This window comes from Syngnathus floridae, chromosome 18, assembly GCF_059516105.1.
Source record: "Syngnathus floridae isolate MCC-2025c chromosome 18, RoL_Sflo_1.0, whole genome shotgun sequence".
Taxonomy (NCBI): domain Eukaryota; kingdom Metazoa; phylum Chordata; class Actinopteri; order Syngnathiformes; family Syngnathidae; genus Syngnathus; species Syngnathus floridae.
In genome coordinates, this window is record NC_142430.1 from 3,844,831 (window position 1) to 3,860,952 (window position 16,122).

Genomic DNA, 16,122 nt, shown 5'->3' on the forward strand with positions numbered 1-16,122 from the left:
TTGAATGACAGTAATTCTTTCTCGTGATATTATCTGTCCTCATGTTTTTCCTTTTTTTTGTATTTTTTTTTGCGGCCTCCCTGGCGACTTATCGCCTGCTCATCTGGTTGTGCGGGTATCTCGCCGTCTCATTTCTTGACACGAGGAGGCAGACAGATGCGGCTTTGTCACCCCCGGCTCGACAGGCTCGGCGCTGGCGTCTTGGCTCGGCCTTAATGAGGAGCTTAGCCGGATCAAACGCCCTAATCTGGCCGGCTCGGCTTTTTCATGTGGACGAATCTCCGTCCCAAAGTGTCCCCCGGCGAGCTCTTTGAAAGTCGGATACCCCGGCTCACTTCCCATCTTGTCTTATCTCGGCAGTGAGGAAGTTGTCCTGGGGCGAGGGGGTGAAGGTGGGCGGTATGTTATTGCAGCAGAACTCTCGAAGTAATTTTTCCACTTTTTTTACTTGTCATTTTATGATTTGATTCTGGCTGTTTTCAACTTCATTCTCCTCAAATGACAAAGCCTTTTCTCATAATATCCCGACTTGTATAGATTAGATGTGTTTGATGCCACTTTTTTTTTTTTTACCAACCGCTGCAGTATAGCACCAAGTGCAAAGGAGGGGGGGGGGGCCTTGGATGCCCCTTCCTTCGCTTTGAAAGCTTCTTTGTGATCCGCTACGCCGTGAAACCCAACCCGAAGGTGGTGAAGGGTTTCAAGATTACGGTGGACAATGGGCGCCTTTGACAGGCGGGCGGTGGCCGGAGGATGTCACAAAACAGACGGACGGGAGGTGAGAGGCGACGCACGCCAACATTGTTTTCAAAAGACTGTTGTAATCTGAAATTTAAGATGCTCAAATTCACCTATTACACACCTGGCTGCACAAGTTAATGAAAAACCTTTGCCGGATGTGGGAATACCGAAATTCCTTCCTTCCCAAGTCAGCGTGTTCTATACGTGCCAAGGTTTATGGTCCACGCAAAAAATATGTCAACACGCCCATAGCAAGTCAGTAATTAGTTTTGAGAGTCGAAATAGTGTCCAAACATACATTTTTTGCCTTTGGACACTGAAGCTGTCAGTGTCCACGGGCGGGTCAAGGCCATGCAGGCAGAATTACACAAGTCACTGGCTCTGCCACTCGGCACAACAAGACACGCAGCTGCTTTGCATCGTCTCCAACTGCCCCCCCCCTTCCAAAAAAAAAAAAAAAAAGCATAATTTCTTAGCACGCTGGCACATTTCAGCCGACGGTGTCAAAGACGCTCGCTCATGCTAATCAAGGCCAGAAGCGAATCTTTCCAAGTTGGTGGGATTAATTACATCCCGGGAGAGGAGCAGATGTCTGACGTGAAGTTTGGATGTGGAAATTCTTCGTTTTGTTTCTCTTCCTCCTGTTCTCTGTGTGTGTATGTGTGCATGTAGCAAACCACAGCAGTCGCTTGGATTGCGCAGGCAGTCATTTACCCCAGCAAGCTTCTAATTGAACGCTAGGCTAGATTGCGGAATGCACTCGGGACGGAAAAAGTGCACAAAGCGTCATCCTTCCCATATCGCACTTCTTCCACGGTCAGCTCCATAAATATTGGGACGCGAAGACCCTGAAAAACTTCAATTATTATTCTGATTGCAATAGTGGTTATTATTAAAGTGACGTATGCATGTCAGTGAGTTTCCATTCCCCTCTTTTGGCCACTTATGAAATATTTTTCCCGTTGTTACTTTTCATTTTTCTGCAAGATGTGATGCTCCTACTTGTTCTTCGGGTTGGGGATTGTTTTTTTCTGTCTGGGAAGGACGGAAGGCAGGCGCTGCTTTTCATGGAGCACAGACTCTCTCACACACACACACACACACACACACACACACACACACACACACACACACACACACACACACACACACACACACACACACACACACACACACACACACACACACACACAGGCACTCGCACTCACTATTGTGTGTGTGTGTATGTGTGTGCGTGCGTGGGCCCCGCAGCACACAGGCCAGTGAGCTCGGAGCAGCGCTTGCACGACTCGCAGATGTTCCTGCAGCGGGAGCGAGCGTTGACTTTGTGAAAAGTTCACGAGGGGAACTCGGAGGCTGGATTACAGGGCAAGGCAACTTTCTTGCTCTTTCCCCAGTCATTTGCTCGCTCGCACCGGGCCCGGTGGCAGTTTGTCCGTCCGTGCGTCCGTCGGTCATTCCTCCCCGCCGGGCCCCCCTCCCATACGGATGGCCCAGCGTCGGTCTGTGGCGCTCAGCACAGGCCGAGAGACTGCGCGCAGCTCGCAGACTCGGGCGCCGGAACAAGCTGCCGCGTCCTCGCCGGCGATCCGCTTTGACGACTTTACGTGTTGAAATCAAAACAACAACAAAAGGAGAAAGAAAGCGGCGCTTCAAAGCCTCCGCTATGGGGCGCGTGCACATTCTCATGTGCTTTTCATTCAGTCAACTTTTGCTGGAGCTTTCTTTTGCTGCAGGGACATTTGGTGAGTGGCTTTTCATTCAATGCAAATAGGCGCTCTTCAAATCTTTGCACGATGTGGAATGTGCGTTAACTCTTTCGCTCAGTAAGTTTGTGCCAAAAAGAGAGAGAAAAATTGAATGTCGGTAAAGGTCTGGATAAGGTCGTCCACGTTCGAGTCTCAATAGGAAGTCTTGGTGGAAGTTGCAAAGCATCATTACATTACGTTCACAGAATTGTTGAGCCAGAAAAATATAATAATAATAAAGTCCGGGGCTTGAGTTTATGCTGCCGTGGGAAATTAGCCGGTTTGCTAGCTAGCTACTTAGCAACATACAAAAACATTGGACATTTCAATTTAGTTAGGTAAAGAAGGTTGACGATTTCCACAAAACAAATTTTGGTGCAAATTGGACAGAGGTCATACCCGGCCTCTTTTCCCGCGTGTCTCACGCCCTGCTGCAACACACCTGACTCAGAAGCTCTCCACTTGTGAATCAGGAGTGGGACCGGGGTTCCCTTGCATGTGCACTTAAACAGTTGGCGCAGTCACTCCGTCAGCCAGGAATGTCCACAAAATGACGTTTTGCTGCAGATCCGGGCCGAGGTCGATAACATAGTCTGCAAAAAGGAAATGTTCCATTATGTTCCACCAAATTGCCTTTGGGTGCAGATCCAGCAAAAGGTGCAGATACACTGGAGCCGTCGTTCGCTGCAGGGATACGCGGTAAGTGGCCGTCGACTCCATCCTCAACTTCCACCGCCACTGCCTTCAGCTGTCCACAGTCGTCATGAGAAGCGGCACGAATACTTGGGCATGTCCATTGCGTCATGTGATTTTTTTGATGCTCCCTCCAGAAAATCTCTCCGGCAAGTTAAACGACTACGACTTCATGGTTCCATTCAGCACCGACTCCCGCGGACGCTTCAAGTCTCACGTGCTGTCTGTGGACAAGGAAGGGAGCAGTGGGAGGAGGAGGACCAGGGTGGCCCGTGACGCCTCCCTGGGCTCCTCGGACTCCCCGTTGTTATTCTTCAACGTCACCGTCTTCGGCCAAGAGCTGCACTTGAGGCTGAGGGCCAACCGGAGGCTGGTGGCCCCTGGGGCCTGGCTGGAGTGGCAGGAAGACTTCCAGGCCAAGGGGGAGCAGCGACTGCGCGCCGACTGCGTCTTCACCGGTGACGTGAGCGACGTGCCGCACGCCGCTGTGGCCATAAGCAACTGCGACGGACTGGTAAGCGCTACACCGCACGGCTTCTTCGCACACACATCAAAGTAAACAACAAGCTGACTTTGGATTGGAGAATCAGGAAATTGTTTTTGTTTTTTTGAGTCACTTTAGAAGGAGCCAGCTAACCACAGAAAGACAAGCCTTCCATCCAGCAAAAGGCAAATGAGTGAATCCCAGCAAGGTGGTGCCGACGGGGGTGGGGGGGGTTGGGTTGGTTGGTCACGGACCTTGGGCTCATCAGAACCTGCTGCATCGAAGTGCAAAGCCAGTCAACAGATGCAAATTGATGAAGCACAACGTGAAGTAGCGCACATGCTAATTAGCAGGATGTCAAATGACTTATGTTAATGAACGCTCACGCTAATTAGCCCTTAGATGAGATCCAGATGGCTTTGGTACTCTGATCGGCACCACCTTCACTGAACACGTGCTCTGTCAATTGTGTAACTTGATCGCAGCCTGACGCTCGAAGGCAGTCCAACGCTCGTGCGGGCTTTGGAAAATGTTTCCATGCTTTCCATGTTCCACTTGGCCAACTTCGCCCTTGAAGAAGCAAAAGTACTGTAGACATACCCGGTTTGTGTACTGACGTATTGCTCTCCATTCCAGCCAGCGTTAGACCATATGTGGCCAAGCCCTTCAGGCTCTGAGTCACACCTGCCTTTCTGCCTGCCTTTCTGCCTGCCTGCCTGCCTGCCTGCCTGCCTGCCTGCCTGCCTTCCTGCCTGCCTGCCTGCCTGCCTGCCTGCCTGCCTGCCTGCCTGCCTGCCTGCCTGCCTGCCTGCCTGCCTGCCTGCCTGCCTGCCTGCCTGCCTGCCTGCGTATGTACTCCCTGTGGCGTCTCACGTACCGTCGGACCTGTCTGTGCACGCAGGGGGTGTCGCACGGCGATCAAAATGACAAAGTCTGCCGGATGTGTGCAGAGACACCTGAAGAAAGGGGGAAGAATGCGGGCAGGGGCCTCCTCATGTTTTTATGAGGACTTACTTCCCTTACTTGGAGAAGAGACGAGCTGTACTTGACCTATAGAAATGCAATCGCTGGCAGGTTACTCGCAATTTGCCCAATCAGGAACGAGTTCGGAATTTTCTTTCTCCTAAAGTACTTTTTCCAAAGTAGAGCGCGTGAGTGTTTTTGCCACCTTTCCCTGCAGCTGGAATGAGGTCCCCGAGGTGCTAGACGTTCCTATTTTCCAGCCGCTTTGACACCTCGCAGCCGTATGGCTGCTATTTTCCAAGCTCACGGCAGCATCGATTGGTGATGTCAGTACCACTGCCGCTGACGCCGCGTGTGCTATTTGCCGCACGTGCGCAGCTGGCGCACAGCGGGAGGCCACGTGTGTCAAAGTAATGAGAGGTCTATTTGTGTGCGAAGGCTTGAAAAGAGGACAGGGCTTCCTAGCAACCGCCACCTTCAAGGTGTCAAACTCAAGCACCATCGCCGAACATCACCCTGATTGATTTTGCTAGCACTGTATTGTAGCAAGCACAAATACATTGTGTGATTGCTAAAGTACTTTAGTCTGTGGTGTTGTGAGTGATGTCAGCAGCTGCGTGCGAGCCAATGTGGCTCTGAGCTGTGGCTGCGTTTTCCCTTGTGAGAGTTGGATGTGAAATTGGGCCTTGTAAAGGTCAATAGCGCATTGAGGGAGTTAGTGCCCCGGGTGAAAATGTAGCAATAAAAGTAGCATTCCGTCATCATCTGATGCTGCTGTCCATCTGCCCAATCATGACCAATCATGATCAGCTTCTCGCGGCGTCCTCCCGCTCGCCTTTGCTGCCCCTCCCCGAAGCCGTCAGCCGAAGCAGACTTCCGTAGGCCTGCTTATGTTTACACTCTGCTGGGCTGTCCAGATGTTGCCTCGCTTTCCACCCTTCCCCTCCCCCTGATGAAACGCAGAGGAAGTATGACTTGGCATTTCCTGCAACCCACTTTTTGCCTCTGCTCTGCTCTGCTGTCTGACGTTTCAAAATGAAAATATGTCTTTGCTTTTTGGCAGAAGGTTGCCTGCTGAGCAGCTGTGCCGCCAACCCTTTAAGCCGTGCGCTTTGTGTCCTTTGCAGGCAGGCCTGATCCGCACGGATGACGGCGAGTTCTTCATCGAACCTCTCGAGCGGGGCCGGCGGGACGCCGAGGTCGAGGGACGCGTGCACCTGGTCTACCGCCGCTCGGCCCTCAAGCGCGGCGACGAGCTCCGCAATCAAGGTGAGGCCCCGACACCTGAAAGAGCAGCGTTGAAAAAAAATTCTTAAGTGCAGAAAAAGATCAACTGAATGAATACGAGCTCTCTCGCAACAGTGTCCGACTTTGGCACGGCGGTGGCGGAGCTGCCAGCGGCCGCGGATCTGCTTTGGCGCCACGCGGCGGAGCCACAACGCAAGCGCCGCCACGCTCAGAAGGACGACTACAACATGGAGGTGCTGCTGGCCGTGGACGACTCGGTGGTGCGATTCCACGGCAAGGAGCACGTCCAGAACTACGTGCTGACCCTCATGAACATCGTAAGTCGGGTCGTCGAGTTCCTCGCACGTGAAGTGTCATTTTCCCTCCACCGCGCCTCGGCTATTCTTTTTCACGCTGTTTATGGATTAGAGGCAAGGTTGAAGGAAAAAAACGAAACCCTCTTCAGCTCATTCATCGTGGGCTCAAGCAGCTCCTGCCACTATAATCTTCTTAGCTGTCCCAAATCCCTCGAGTCAGATTTTCACAGGGCGCCGGTCTCACTCGGTAACAGTTACCAGCCAGAGCCCGCCTGCACGGTGGTCTGATAAGCCGCAGCGGCCGGCCCAATTAAAAACTTGATTTGAGTTCCATCATGGAAACGCTTGGGAGGGCAGCCTGACACTGTCTCTACTTGCCAACGTTGCCTAATTAAAGCTGTGGAGAATCCACTGCTCCAGCGGCAAAAGTCTGTCACGCTTTGTCACTCAAGTGCTCGTCAGTACGATTGTGCCAAAACACCATCCTGTGGAACGAGTTCTCTTTCTCCTCTAACGCTGCTTTTAGCTTCACAAAGTACTTGGACACTTTGCACCGCTGTTGACGATTGAACCCCAACGCTTGCGGCCGTCTGCCTTTCCATTTGGATCGGCATTTCCCCAAACAAACATCAGCATGTAAGCCACTTTAGCTGTGCCTTCTCAAATCCCCACCCCCCTCCGTGGTGACACCTGGAGGAAGGCTCTCCCGAGAATTGATTAGTGAACATCCCATATACGGGAGAGCAAGGTGGCCCATTGAGGTGCACAATGGCCGCCTTGTTGCGGGCGAGATGCGATGCTGCGTACAAGCCGGGGACGCCTGCAGCTGCTTCTCACGTTTGCAGCCCGCCCTTCCTCCCCTAGTGTGTGTGTTTGTGTGTGTGTGTGTGTGTGCGTGCGTGCGTGTGTGTTCCGCCTGGCTTTGCAATTATCCTGGTGCGCTTGGTCCCCTCGAGCACATAGCAGGAACTTACATCTGGAAATGGGGGCGGCGGTGTGCATATGCAACTTTCACATTTGCTAGTGGAGTGCTTGCTAAGCGTTTTACACCCAGCGCCAAATGCTCGCCAATGTAGACGAGTACTTTGACGGTGTTGAACGGAGTCCCCTCGCTGACATAGCCTTACTTCCAGGTTGATGAAATCTACCACGACGAGTCTTTGGGAACCAGCATCAACATCGTCCTGGTGCGCATGATCATGGTTGGCTACAGGCAGGTGAGACGGAAAATTCTCTTTTCATATTTCAACTTTGTCTTGTGAGATCAGTGCTAAGTCGAAGCAATGAATGAGTTCAGGGTTTGCTTGATGCCCAGCGGGTGTAAGCCATGTTGCTTTGCGTTTTGTGGCGGTGGGCGGGCTGGCCAACGCAGTCCATCAACCTGATCGAGCGTGGCAGCCCATCGCGCAGCCTGGAGCAGGTGTGCCGCTGGGCCAACACGCAGCAACGCGCCGACCCCGACCACGCCGACTACCACGACCACGCCATCTTCCTCACCAGGCAAGATTTTGGTCCCGCAGGTATGCAAGGTACTGTATTCGACTCTCGATCGAGGCCTGTGCAGACTGACTGCTGAATTCTGATTGGGGAGGTAAGGGAAGGGCCAGGCGCCCATCCAACGCTCTTTGACAGTTGACCTTTCGCTAACCAGCTAAGCCTTAGCTGCTAAGGCATCGGATAGAAAAATGGAGCACTTTAAGTGCCAAAATATATGGGACTTAGGGACCATAAGGTCAAAGATCTCCCTTTAGTTTGATATTATGGAACTTTTTTTTTTCCCCCTAACATATAGCTAAACCAGGGGTGTCAAACTCATTTTTTCACAGGCCGCATTGTAGTCATAGCTTTTTTCGGAGGGTCGTTATGACTGTCACCCCAAATAAATGTATGAGCACCTCATATTATATACAGTAAAAGCTACAAAACAAACTGACAAGTAACTCGTTTTCAAATCAGACGAGTAAAAACTGGTCAAATATTTAAAAATAAAATATTATTAAAAGTGAAGACAATTTGCAATTCGAGTAATGACACATGAATTTGAAGCACAATTTGTCTTCGCGGGCCACATAAAATGATGTGGCAGGCTGCATCTGGCCCCCGGGCCTTGAGTTTGACACCTGTGAGCTAAACTAAAACAAAATTCATTTATTTTGTTTAACCTCAGTTATATGCAATTTTTTCTAAAAAAAACAAATGATCTAAAAAAAAAAAAATTCTTCTTTGTTAAAAGTGTATTTACTGTAAAATAGTTGTATAACCGCTTATGACAGCCGTTTAGCGACTGGTCAATTGAGCGAGCGGCTCTCCGGAACCCAGACTGGACGCCCGCCCCCCTTCACTGTGCAAAAAGTGCATTCAGTCAACGTTTTTGGCATGGAGTGAAAAATCAGAATCATTTCTCACACAAGCGCAAGCTTTATGCGGCTCAAGTATGTGCACGTCTCCGTTTGACATCATCCGTGTTTCCAAGTCTGGCCAGTCGCAACAAAACTTCCTCTGTGCTCAAGTTTGTAATCTGTTCAAGCGCATGTGTCACGTTTGGGAGGCGAGGTCACGTTGTTACCTGCCGGGGCTGTCGTTGCCTTGGCAACGGCCGCGTTGCAATCACAACAACCAGCGCCGCCTCGCCGGAACGATTTTGAGGGAGGACGCCGCCTGACCAACGGGGTCTCGTCCTCGCTAAGCAGACATTGCACCGCCTTGTCAAAGTTTGACTTGAAGGCAGGAGCTTCTGTCTTCAAATACATAAATTCCCAGGGAATATTAAACCTCATTATACTTCCATTGTGCAATCAACAGTTTGGTTCCTGTGCTGGTATTGTCGGTTAGCCGCATAGCAAGCAAATCATTTTCTGCAACTGTTTGTCAAGGAGCATCTTTGTCTTCACTCGAGCGCTTTATTTTGACTGTGCTGCTGCCACCGCCACTCGAGCGCTTTATTATGATTGTGCCGCCGCCGTGGCTTTTATGTGCAAAGGGAAAACATCTGCATCCTCCTGAAATCTTTGCATTTGCCTGCCACTTAAAAAAATTGGCATTGGAGTCACGCGCAGGTCTGCAAAGAAATACTGCAATGGCATCGGCGCTCAGCCTCTTCAGAGCTCCGCTGGCTTTTTTTTTTTCTTTTTTTTAATGTTCGCCTTCCTTTTTCTGCTTTTATCTGCATGCCAAAAACCATCACAGAAGCGGCAGCGCTGCACACCTCTTGATCGAGTTGATTGATGTCCGTGTGCTTTGCTTGGTCACGTTTTCATCTTTTTGGCTTTATTGTCGGCCGGCCGCGCCTTTGAGATCGAATCAATCCCGAGGCGGCTCGCTACTTACCATCAGTCCATCTCCGTCTTGCTCAGAAACAAACCAAAAATTCACATCGACTTGTTGTGGCCGTGTCTATGCAAAGGTCATGCGTGCCTCATAATGGGCTCATGTTGTCGTTGGGCAGGTTACGCCCCGGTGACGGGCATGTGCCACCCGCTGAAGAGCTGCACCCTCAACCACGAGGACGGCTTCTCCTCCGCCTTTGTGGTCGCTCACGAGACGGGACATGTGTGAGCGCCGCCGCCATTTGCCATGGGAGTTGCGGTCGACAGCACTCCTCTGCATTCACGTTCAGCGGCGACTCAATGTTTTTGTGTCTCTCGTCCGCCGGCAGGCTGGGGATGGAGCACGACGGGCAGGGCAACCGCTGTGCCGACGAGACGGGCATGGGCAGCATCATGGCCCCGCTGGTTCAGGCCGCCTTCCACCGCTACCACTGGTCCCGCTGCAGCAAGCAAGAGCTCAGTCGCTACATCCAGTGTGTTACCGCCCGGCTGGCCCTTTTGCTTTAGTTGCTCTGGTTCGCATTGTACTCTTTCGCCCCTCAGCTCATACGACTGCCTGCTGGACGATCCCTTTGAGCACAAATGGCCCAAACTTCCCGAGCTCCCCGGGATCAATTATTCCATGGACGAGCAGTGCCGCTTTGACTTTGGCGTGGGTTATAAGATGTGCACAGCCGTGAGTACGAGACAAAAAAAAAAAACAGCGGCGTGGCGCGCCTATCCCCTGCCAACCGCCTGTGCTCCGTCCTCCAGTTTCGCACGTACGACCCCTGCAAGCAGTTGTGGTGCAGCCACCCTGACAACCAATACTTCTGCAAAACCAAAAAAGGCCCACCAGTGGATGGAACGGAATGTGCGCCCGGAAAGGTGGGTGGGGGTGGGTGGTCATAAGCTCTCCAGTTTGATTTATGATCATTTGTAGCTAAAAACAAGGTGATAGCCTGGCAACAGCAAGTCTCACATGGCAACGTCTAGTTTGAGAAGCCGCTCTGCATGTAAGGGCTTACAAGTGGCGCTCTTGACATCGGCTTATTTTGTGTGCAAAGTGGTGCTTCAAAGGGCATTGCATCTGGAGGTCCAGCCAGGAGCCTCAAGGCCACGACGGCAACTGGAGCGCCTGGTCCAAGTTCAGCTCGTGTTCGCGGACATGCGGGGGCGGCGTCCGCTCCCGTAGCCGGCAGTGCACCGACCCCCCGTGAGCGGACGGCCGGCGGCGCCATGTTTATTTTCAGCTCGCCCCTGGGGACGAGCGCACTGTAAAGGTTTGTGTGGCTGTGTGCCAGGCCGGCGTACGGCGGTCGCGAATGCCCGGGCTCCGCCTTTGACTACCAGATGTGCAACACGGAGGAGTGCTCTGGCCCCTACCAAGACTTCCGCGCTCAGCAGTGCCTCCAGAGGAGCAACAAGTATCACAACAACATGAAGCACACCTGGCTGCCTCACGAGCACCCAGACGGTAAGAGCCGCACAAAAGCGGTGAGGCACACGCGTCTCTGATGACGGTTGTCGTCACTGTTGTTGCTGTGTCGGCAGAGAGCCGCAAGTGCGAGCTGAGCTGCAGGTCCAAGGAAACGGGCGAGGTGGTCTTCATGAACCAGGTGATGCACGATGGGACCCGCTGCAGCTATGCCGACCACTTCAGCGTGTGCGCGCGAGGAGACTGTCTGGTACGCGCAAACCTTTTTTGCTCTCCAACCACCGGGTCCGACATTGCTCATTCGTCGCATATTGGACCCGAGTGTGCTTTGGCACACGGTGCTCTCGTATGAGGCTTGATGTCTTGACTCGTGACTTGTGGCCTATGGTCCCGGCAGCACGTGGGCTGCGACAAGGAGGTGGGCTCTTACAAGGAAGAGGACAAATGCGGCGTGTGCGAGGGTGACAACTCGCACTGCCGCACCGTCAAGCTGACACTCACCAAGACGCCCAAGAAGAACGGTAACACCCGCCGACGCTCCCGTTCTCCCTTCGTGCTTGACGGGCTCTACGTGTCGGCAGGGATGCTACAAATGTTCGACATCCCAACGGGGGCCCGGCACATCGTCATCGAGGAGAAGGACGCCTCCCCTCACGTCATCGGTGAGCAGTGAGGGGCTCGCCTGACACCGGAAGGCTTGATGGGCTTTCGTTGAAAAGGTCGAGACTGCAAAACAAAGCGGTCAAAGTCAACCTGCTGAGGGACACGGACGATTATTCATTTTCCGTTTCGCTGTTTGTTGGATAATCCTGGCAAAGCGGGAACAAATATTTGGCAGTGAAGACTCAAAGGGCTTCAAATAGTTTGCGACACCTGCTCGCACCATTCGCTCTGCAGGATTGGGGATCTTATGACGCAGCGGAACGTATCGGGTCAAAACTCAGAGGCGTCCCTGAAAGTGACGTGCTGTTGTAATTGTGCTCTTGCCAGCGGTGAAGAATCAAGTGACCGGCGACTTCATCCTCAACGCTAAAAGCAAAGACGCCCAGTCAAAAACCTTCATCGAGAATGGTTTGCAGTGGGAGTACGCCGTCGAGGACGGCAAGGAGACTCTGCGAACCTCTGGCCCTCTCCACGAAGGCATCTTCGTGATGGTCAGCGAGCGAGTGGGCATTCCGTTGGCTGGCGACGTTTGGCTCCTCATGATTGAATCGTGTTTTTGGTTTGGATATACCGTGGGCAGGTTGTTCCCCAGGAAGAGGAAGCCAAGATAAGTCTGACGTACAAGTACATCATCCACGAGGACCTTCTGCCTCTCATCACCAACAACAACGTTCTTCTGGCCGAGTTGGATTCCTACGAGTGGGTGCTGAAGAGCTGGTCGCAGTGCTCCAAAGCTTGCGGCGGAGGTCAGTGAGTGCCTTCCTCTCTACACACACACACACAGACTCCCTAAAAGAAAAAATTGTAAAGTTTTGGCTCCCTCAGGCATCCAGTACACCAAATACGGCTGCCGGAGGAAGAGCGACAGCCGCTTAGTGCACCGCAACTTGTGCGATGGCAACAAGAAACCCAAACCCATCCGCAAACGCTGCAACGTCCACGAGTGCAGCCAGCCTGCGTAAGTCGCAATGGACGCCCGCCCGCTAGTCAACGAATGCTAGGCAAGCGTGTCGGCGTGTCCTCCAGGTGGGTGGCGGACGAATGGGGCGCCTGCAGCAAGACCTGCGGCAAGCAAGGTTTCCAGATCCGGACAGTGCGCTGTATGCAGGCGCTGCACAACGGCACCGGCCGGCCCATCCACAGCAAGAACTGCGTCGGGGAACGGCCACCGCCCAAGCGAGCGTGCAACCACACGACGTGCCCCGCCCAGTGGAGGACGGGGGCGTGGTCGCAGGTGAGACCCGGGCGAATTTGAAATTGGCTCTCGGATGAGTGAATGAACCAGCGGTGTCTGCGCGATGCGCTCTAGTGCTCGGTGACGTGCGGACAAGGCATCCGGCAAAGGCAGGTGGTGTGCAAGTCTGGCGACAACGCGACAGGAACGTGCCAGGGAGACGAACCCGAGACGGTGCTCATCTGCAAACTTGACGCTCCGTGCCCAGGTACACTCACGCAAATATCCAACCAAGTGTTTTTTGGACTCAATGTGTTTATTTTACATACAAGTTTGTGTTTGTAGTTCCAGACCAACCAGCTCTTGGCTCGGACAATGTGACCATCCAAGATGAAGCCCTGCGCCAAAGCGTGTTGGGTCATCAAACCGTGTCAAGTAAGTCACCCCGGAGGCCTTTTCAGTGTGACGTGACACCTAATTCCTTCAGGCTGGCCACTGTCTATCAAACAAATCGACTCTTACTTGATCAAATGTCTCTTAGGCGAGGTGTGCCAAGGGGACAAATCCATCTTCTGTCAAATGGAGGTTCTTGTGCGATACTGCTCCATCCCTGGCTATAACAAGCTCTGTTGCGAGTCGTGCAACAAGAACTTGTCCACGGCCTCTCCCAAGCTATCCAATGCCACCGCCAAAGCCTCGGCGGAACCCCAGACCAATTCCTCCGGCGAGTTTCACGCAGTTTCCCTCACTGCCCACGATCTGACGCAAACCACAGAAAGTGACATCAGGCGGGCATGGCCCACCGCCCGGACTCCCGCCCGGTCCACCGTCGCCACCCTGACACCCACGGGCAGCACCGCTGACCCGGGGCCTTTTCTACCTCCAGGCGACGCCTCCCCGAAGGAGCGCAGGTCCGGCAGCACTTTAGGCCCACTGGCCGCAAAGTCAAGAAGGGACCGTTTCGGATCCAAGAAAAACTCCAGTCACAGATGAACACAACGTCATCTCAAACAATGCGGCGTTTCAAAGACTTTTTTTTTTTTTTTAATCTGCAGATCGATGACGGTTACCTCATCCAACCTCCAAAGAGCCACCGACGTGGGATCGGTGGCTCTGTCCTCGGTGCTGTTTAAACGAGGTGCCTTGAAAACTGTGTACCGTTGTTTGAACCCCAAGTGCAGCAGAACTACTCGTGAACCGGTCATGTGAACTTGTGGAGTCTCTGGTCGAATCCAGAAGAAGACCAAAGTGGCATTTTTGTTTTTGCTCCTTCAAAGCTATCAAATGTTCCTCTCTGCCCTTCCTGACAGGTAGCGGGACTGCTTCTTGTTCGCCGCCAGCGCTTTTCAAACTCGGCTCACTTCTGCTTTGACACCAAAACAAAAAAAACACGTCTGGCTGTTCAGACTGTTTTTTTTTTTTTAAATTCTTTCTGCAAATTATGTAAATAGTGTAAATGAGGCCGTCAGGTACAAAAAAATATATTATACTGCAAGTGGCTTTTGTGTGGGCGGAGGCGCTCTTGTATAGTTGCTGTACAAACCAAACGCTTAAAACGTGTATTTATTGAGTCTTTGCGTGTGTACCTCTGTAAACAGTAAAACACTCTCAAACAATAGAAAAAATCCTCACCTTTCTATTTGAGGAGGTGCGAGGAAATTGTTGATGCGGCGACATCACGTTGTCGTCACGCAAGCTAAGGAGCAAGGGGTTTTATGATTTGCTTGATTCTGAACATGCATACTCATCAGACTGGGACACATTAACCATTTAAAAGCCTCTCTTTTCTTGTACTTTTTATTGCCAATGGATGTTTTGTGTGTGTGTGTGTGTGTGTGTGTGTGTGTGTGTGTGTGTGTGTGTGTGTGTGTGTGTGTGTGTGTGTGCGTGCGTGCGTGCGTGCGTGCGCGTGTGCGCGTGTGTGCATACGTGTGTGCAGGTACAGGTTTAACTGCAAGCAGGAATTTCATATTCACGACATCCGCAGGAGCAACTACAAAGTAGGACTGCTGTCTGATACCATGCCCTAAGATTACCTGGTGCAGGTACACCATGCAGATTGTTTGTATTCGTGTGTGTTTGTGTATGTGTGTGTATGTTTCATGAATGTGCATTTTGTTTCCAGGGTCAGCGTGCTTAATGGGGCTGACATAGGAGGCAGAGCGTCAGTCATCAGTTTTTTTCTATTTTGCCATCTGAAACGACTAAAGAAAAGTCCAGCATCAGTTTGATTTTCAATTTTTATTTCTACAACGTTTATGGAAATACTTGACGGACCCTCTCTAAGTTCTACTGCGTGTAAAGGTGTTCAGCGAGGCAAGCCTCTCCATGGTAGTGGTAGTTATCCTGAGAAGTTACGGGGTGGCGCTTGTGTGCGTAGCGCCGCTCAACGACAGCAAGCAGAAGCCGAAGAAGATTAGTTTAAATTGCTGGACGCGACGTCACGTCGGTAGGTGACTTGATTGGAGTAGTGATGTGCATTCCAGTTCTTTTAGGTGAAGATTCGTTCAAACGAATCGTTCAACGAATCCCCCCCACATACCGTTTTTTTTTTTTTTTTCAACATCCAGTGGAAACAACCCATACACATCAAACAGTACAGCCCCCCCCACCCCAAATTATTACATATAATAATAATTGGCTCGGGTAATTAACACTTTTCTTTCTATAATACAACACCTACACACTGATCCGTTGGCAACAGTCTCTCACCCGGTCGTTAACGGGAAGTTGCGTCACTGACTCGTTCGTGAACGGAAAATTACGTCACTGACTGGTAAAGTCCCGCCTCCATCTATCGCTTGCTGCTGATTGGTCGTTCGCGAAGATTCACGAGTGAGTGACAGACAGCATGCTGCTCTGCCATTGCTAGCCGACACTTCCTGATTGGTTGTTTGATCTGTGACGTCACTTGGACACTCCATTAGGTATAGTGCCATTTTCAGGTGTACCTAATAACAGGCCACCTCCTGCTTGGCATTTGATCTGTGACATCACTTGGACGCTCCATTAGGTACACCACCATTTTCAGGTGTACCTAATCACAGGCCACTTTATTAGGGAAAAATCATGGCCAAAGCTGAACTGAAAGTGAAAAGTGCCACACCTGCCCTCACCCCCACCTCCTGATTGGCTGTTTGATCTGTGACGTCACGCGGACACTCCATTAGTTACGCCGCCAATTTCAGGTGTACCTAATAACAGGCCACTTCATTAGGGAAAAATCATGGCCAAAGCGAAACTGAAAGTGAAACGTGCCACACCCGTCCTCACCCACACCTCCTGATTAGCTGGTTGATCAGTGACGTCACACGGACACTCCAATAGGTACACCGCTATTTTCAGCTGTACCTAATAACAGGCCACTTC

The 16,122-nt window shown here is 51.8% G+C and overlaps 1 protein-coding gene across 3 annotated transcripts; it reads left to right on the top strand.

Annotated features, from left to right (window-relative positions):
- The first annotated feature begins 1,963 nt into the window (after nucleotides 1-1,963).
- adamts14 (ADAM metallopeptidase with thrombospondin type 1 motif, 14) lies at nucleotides 1,964-14,519 on the top strand. 3 transcript variants are annotated; one of them, XM_088360474.1, is made up of 23 exons: nucleotides 1,975-2,486; nucleotides 3,135-3,188; nucleotides 3,320-3,696; nucleotides 5,757-5,898; nucleotides 5,992-6,194; nucleotides 7,307-7,390; nucleotides 7,546-7,702; nucleotides 9,619-9,724; nucleotides 9,829-9,972; nucleotides 10,043-10,175; nucleotides 10,253-10,366; nucleotides 10,546-10,694; nucleotides 10,783-10,955; nucleotides 11,033-11,166; nucleotides 11,314-11,437; nucleotides 11,498-11,578; nucleotides 11,907-12,070; nucleotides 12,160-12,325; nucleotides 12,405-12,537; nucleotides 12,606-12,813; nucleotides 12,889-13,021; nucleotides 13,099-13,188; nucleotides 13,295-14,519. In XM_088360474.1, exons 1-23 carry the CDS (start codon nucleotides 2,408-2,410, stop codon nucleotides 13,744-13,746), a joined length of 3,600 nt encoding a protein of 1,199 aa, XP_088216600.1. In that variant the 5' UTR covers nucleotides 1,975-2,407; the 3' UTR covers nucleotides 13,747-14,519. The 3 variants fall into 3 exon arrangements, with proteins under 3 accessions (XP_088216599.1, XP_088216600.1, XP_088216601.1); XM_088360475.1 differs by having other exon boundaries at nucleotides 2,388-2,486; nucleotides 7,546-7,693; XM_088360473.1 differs by having other exon boundaries at nucleotides 1,964-2,486; nucleotides 11,314-11,578.
- Nucleotides 14,520-16,122: the final 1,603 nt, after the last annotated feature.

Coding starts and splice junctions, on each gene's coding strand:
- adamts14 (XM_088360473.1), top strand. CDS start 2,408: ATGGGGCGCGTGCACATTCTCATGTGCTTTTCATTCAGTCAACTTTTG. Junction 9,973..10,042: donor GAGCTCAGTCGCTACATCCA/GTGTGTTACCGC, acceptor TTCGCCCCTCAG/CTCATACGACTGCCTGCTGG. Junction 13,022..13,098: donor ACTTGACGCTCCGTGCCCAG/GTACACTCACGC, acceptor TTGTGTTTGTAG/TTCCAGACCAACCAGCTCTT.